We start from the raw sequence: 5264 nt of genomic DNA on the forward strand, positions 1-5264 counted from the left end.
CAGACAGTCTATCTAATCATCTAGAATACTATTTGCCTAAGCAGATGCTGGTCTGAGACTCTGAGATCCCTCTTCAGACTATAGCATAACAAAAGGACTCTCCAAAGTCTAAGCCTCACGGGCATATAATAGTACTTCCCAAAAGCTCTGTCTTCTGTCTGTGTGTGTGCAAAATCTATATACCTGTATATGAAAAAGTACCAAGTGCTAGTACTGCTAGATTTGATAACGATTAAATGATAACACATAATCATCAATATATATCATTGCGAAATGAATCAAATGTACAGAACTATATGACTATTGCCTGGAGTATCCAGGGCATTAAGTTATAATGTACTTATCAATTACATCAGGACTCAGGGAACATGGGAAACCTAGACATTTCTTTGCAAAACAATCAATCAATAAACATTCAGCTCTTCTCCAAGCAAAAATGAGACATTCGATCACGCAGAGATAATCAGATAATTTTTGATATAATCAATTTGAAAGATCGGATATATGTAAAATACCGAAACGAGGAACCAATCATGAGAGGCCAAATGGTTCTGGCAGAGGCTCAAACCCGTTTTCAAAAATGGAACACTGATCAGACATATCATCCACGCTATGCAGCCAAGTAGTGTTCTTCAGATCCTCTTTTAGTAGGATTGCATCATATCGGGTGCTCTCGTACATGTCTGCTCCAGTCAATCTCCCAAACAACCTGCCATTTTCTTCTTTCTTCCCGTTCTCAAGCAACCCATTAGCATGTGTACCATTCTCTAGAATAGATCCATTACTGCTAAGTGATGGACTTCCATTACTGTTGACAGATGTTGGACTGCCAGACCCGTGACCGGTTTGGATTTTGGATGGAGCAGACCGGATGCTTTGAGGGAACAAGGAGGTACTTGGAACTGGGCGCATGCTCCCTGAACCATTTCTAATATCCTACATAAGCAGTACAAAGCAAAGCAAGGAGTTATTCAAAACCAATTGTACACGGATATTCCATTTTCCGAGTGGGAATGCTAGCTAGTACACAAAGCATGTCAAAGAATGAAAGACAGAAAGCACACATAAAAGAGGACTAATTCTTTCCAACAATAAAGATGAAATCAATTGTCATTTGTTGCAGACAGTCCACCATATTAAAGAGAACGAAGTGAGAGCATAATATACGATTGAGACATAAATTCAAGCGAGACATAAACATATCAGAGGTAATATGAAGACTGTAAGGCACAAGTTACTGATTACAAGTACAGAAACAAGTAACACAGCAGAATAATAAACGTACCATATGTCTGATAGCCATGTCAATTGACTTCTTTGATATGGTCCTTCCCATACCACCATTCTCCATGGTTGTGGATGCCTTGACAGGTTTCCTCATTGAATCAGAAACATAAGCTGATTTACGGGATTCAGATACATCAGTATTGTGGACATTAGAGTGAAGATGGCCCCTTCCAGGTGGTTCTACAGACCTACCCCTACTAACCGGAGAAGATGGTCTCCTTGGCCTATTAACAGAGCTTGGTGTCTCCGTATTTACCTTTGATGTCAAACCTGCACCTGGTCTTGACCTCCCAGCAGAAATAGGTCTATCTGTCAATGATGTTCTTAGATTAGGAGGTGCATCAAGCGGGAAATCAGGGGGAATAACTGGCTGCTGTGATCGAACCCTAGGACTAGGGGAGCTAGGACGGGATGTCGATGTCTGGTTGCGTCCATTAGACATTATACGCCCTGTTGAAACAGAGAGGCTGGGAGCTGCTAAGGAGTTGGATGATGGACTTCGCCGGGTTGGAGTTGATGGGCGAGAGTTTGATCGAGTGACAGGAATACTGGAAGTAGCAGGGACCTGCGATCTAGAACTAGGAGTAGAGGGCCTTGAGTTTTGTGATTGGCGTGTTCTGTCGCCAGAAGAGATATTGGACGATGAACGGGGTCTTGAAGGAGTAGAAGATCGTGAGGGTGTCGTTCGCGTGGAGGGAGTGGTAGGTCTTGCAGTAGATGATGTACGGTTGATGGGGGAGGATGGTCTTATGTAAGATGAAACAGAGGCTGAACTTGTATTCAGAATCGAGGAGGATCTATTTGAAGAATAAGTGTTGTTAAGAGTAGAAGATATGGAAGAGCGTGTCACTGAGCTGCTTCTTGCTGGTCTGGAGGAATGGCTGCTATCCAATTGCGCAGTAGAAAGCTGATACAGTCATATGAACAAAGTTAGACAGTTTATCCAAATACAAATCTGCGAGCATTATAATCGACTTCATACCATAAAATCATACTGGTATACAAGGATACTGCACAAGAATCTACTTAAAGCCATATAATTAACTTCCACAAGCAAGAATAATATATTGGCTCTTCCAGATAGTTGTATCGAGCTTCTGCTACTTATACATAAGCCTATACTGCAAGACTCTTCAACCATCGTCAATGTCAAGGAAAATATAGCTCATTTCGCAGTCATTTGCAAATTGAAACTGCCATTGGTAGGCAATACATGGTTTCAAGGTGTGATTCTAAAATTTAGAGTTGTTGAAGTTTTCAGTGGGCAAGCATGAAGTACATCAGGTTAGATGATTTGTTACCATTACGTCCACAAGTGAGACCCAAAATGCAACTCAATTAGGTTTGTACTTTTACCTTTAATAAAATGCAACCCAAAATGTTGATTAACTAAAAGTTTTACTTGAATGTTGTCTATCATTTTGGGTGAAATGAAGTGGAAAGTTGGCCTATAAATTAGGGACACAATATTATCATTATAACCACAAAAGAACAAATTAATGAGTTCCACCTAGAATTCATTTTAGTACTGAAAACAGTGACATGCGATGGGAAGACAAAACCGACATACCCTGGACGGTTTAGTCGTGGAAGTGGATCTTGTAGCAGATCTGTTTCTTGGTTGAAAATCAGTCCTCTCTGATGATGCACAAAGTGGAGTTTCTGGAGGCGTCAAAAGCCTACACGAATCGCGATATAGTGTCAGTAAATCAAGCATTCATTCACAGAAGCAACTACACCCAAATCACAAATACAAAGGATTTATGTGAGTAACTCTAGTATGAGATTATGATTAAGTAATTAATTAGTAGTTCATAAACATGGGGGAATTGGAAAACTCTAAAGTACCAATGAATAAAGAGATGAAATTGAGTGAGTGAGTGAGTGAAGATGTAAACCAATCATAATCATGCTTCCCGCCATCAGCAGAAGCCAGAAGATCATCCAATCCACTCCTTGCTGCCATTGTCACTGATCCAACCGTTGTTATCCTCCCCAATCTCATTGACACTGCAACCAACCAACCATATTCAATCAATCTAATTTCTCCACTTTTTATACTATTATTATTTTTTTATTTAAATAAATAAATAGGGAGTAACTACTAAGACGTCACTGTTGAGATTAGGATACGGAAACAGGGACCATCACTAGTTTTGGAGAGCTATGATATCGGATCCGTTTCAGATTAACCGACAAACTACGACAACTACAAAGCCTTTGTCGTGACCGCGAATATGAATACCGTATTAAATGATAAAAATAAAATAAAAACCTTGGGATTCGTCGGAAGGAGTACTAAGGGAGACACTGCGGCGAGAGCGAGAGAAGAGATCGAGAGTTTCATCGGCGTTTCTGGAGACGCCGGTGAAGCTGTTGCCTCTACGATGGTGGTTTTGTGGCTGTTGCTGCGACGGAGAAGCCGGGTAAATTCTGGCGGCACCGACGACGGTGGAGGAGGAATTGTAATCTCTGAAGCTGCGATTCATGGTTGGTTGGGTGAATGAATAATAAAAACAAGTTGGTTGTGTAAATGGAAATGGGTAGATGGGGAAAGGAGGAAAGCAGTTGCTACTTTGAATTTACGTCATGTGATAATGATGAAGAGAGAGAAAAATGAGAATGGATCTGAATTCCAAGAGAGAAGAAGAGATTTTTAAATTTTAAAAAATAACAAATAAACGGAAAAAGGTCCAATTAAAAAAGGGTCTATTGTCAAGGACGGTGCTCATCTTTTTTGTAACTTGCATCTCTATCAAACCGCTTTGGTTTTGGAATAGTTGCGTCATTTATTTTTAACACCAACAAATTAGGAGGGAAAAAAAGGACGTGCAAAACCATTATATAAGATCTTGTAGGTGGTTTTAACCAAAAGGAGAGAGAACTTAGGATATGATCACTTGCCTGCATGATTCACAATAAAAATAATCTTATAATTCAAAGACGGTTTTACATTAATATTTGTTCTTCAAATGGCTTTTTAGAAATAATGATATATTATTTGGATGAAACATACAATATGAAATATGACAAAGATAATCTAATATACACAATGAACTCTATTTTGATTCCCTGTTAGATAAACTAATTGTCTGTTCGTTGAATGTGTAATGGTTGATATTATTTACTTTAGTGTCAATTGTCTCTTAAATATTTGATACATGGTAGATGTACTTTATGGAAATTTATAAAAATGAACTCAAAGCTATCATGCATGTTCTCATAGCCATATGAATTACTTGTATTATACTTGCTACGATCTTTAGTCACGTGGGATCTTATTCAATAAACCCAAACATAAAATCTATTTGTTATAATTTCTATTTATTAAGAATTAAGTATATTGGTGGTAGGATTTATGCATTGACAAGCATGATTAATCAAATAGGTAAAGTAAAAAAAAAAACAAGGAAATTAAAGAACATATTTTATAGCCAAATTGTAAAAATAATCTTTAATTACAAATCTCATGTATATTCAACCACATACAGGAGAAATACTTTACATCCTTCCTAAAAATAAAATATATTCCTACGAGTATTATTTAAAGCAATTCTCGAAGAAATTAAAGATAATATGTCTCTTTCATGCAAATTAAAGGCAATAATTATTGAAAATTGTTACGATTTCTTTTCATTGCCATTATTAGGAGAAACTATACACCCACCTAATAATTTTAACAAGGAGGTGAAGTGATTACTCATCGTCAAAGTATCACGTTCAATCACTTTACCATGTGTTAGTTGCACATAGCTAGCTAGGTCATAACACCTCCATATTACTCTATATATACCTTTTTTTCTACTTATAGTAATTACGAATTATTACTCTGATAACGAATTGAATACTTATAATAAAGGTAATTGAAGAAAATGACGCACTTTACGTGGTCTATTTATGAATGATACGTGGTCTATTTATGAATGATACAATCATACAACCAAGTAACTCCTAAAGTCCTAGGCTCCTAGTACTAT

At 37.6% G+C, this 5264-nt stretch overlaps 1 protein-coding gene across 1 annotated transcript; it reads right to left on the bottom strand.

The window, feature by feature from the left end:
• Window positions 1-229: 229 nt before the first annotated feature.
• On the bottom strand, window positions 230-3958 carry LOC110731740 (sialidase-like). The gene is made up of 5 exons (XM_021911638.1): window positions 3563-3958; window positions 3186-3297; window positions 2858-2966; window positions 1286-2194; window positions 230-936 (listed from the first exon to the last, which is right to left on the bottom strand). Exons 1-5 carry the CDS (start codon window positions 3774-3776, stop codon window positions 532-534), a joined length of 1749 nt encoding a protein of 582 aa, XP_021767330.1. The 5' UTR covers window positions 3777-3958; the 3' UTR covers window positions 230-531.
• Window positions 3959-5264: the final 1306 nt, after the last annotated feature.

The sequence above is a fragment of the Chenopodium quinoa genome, unplaced genomic scaffold (genome assembly GCF_001683475.1).
Source record: "Chenopodium quinoa cultivar QQ74 unplaced genomic scaffold, ASM168347v1, whole genome shotgun sequence".
NCBI classification, from domain to species: Eukaryota; Viridiplantae; Streptophyta; class Magnoliopsida; order Caryophyllales; family Amaranthaceae; genus Chenopodium; species Chenopodium quinoa.

What these genes read in the sequence shown, in the direction of transcription:
- LOC110731740 (XM_021911638.1), bottom strand. Translation starts at nt 3,776, where the DNA reads ATGAATCGCAGCTTCAGAGATTACAATTCCTCCTCCACCGTCGTCGGT. An exon ending in CCACGACTAAACCGTCCAGG is followed by an intron (nt 2,195 to 2,857) that starts GTATGTCGGTTT and finishes TGACTGTATCAG; the next exon opens with CTTTCTACTGCGCAATTGGA. An exon ending in ACATGGCTATCAGACATATG is followed by an intron (nt 937 to 1,285) that starts GTACGTTTATTA and finishes CTGCTTATGTAG; the next exon opens with GATATTAGAAATGGTTCAGG.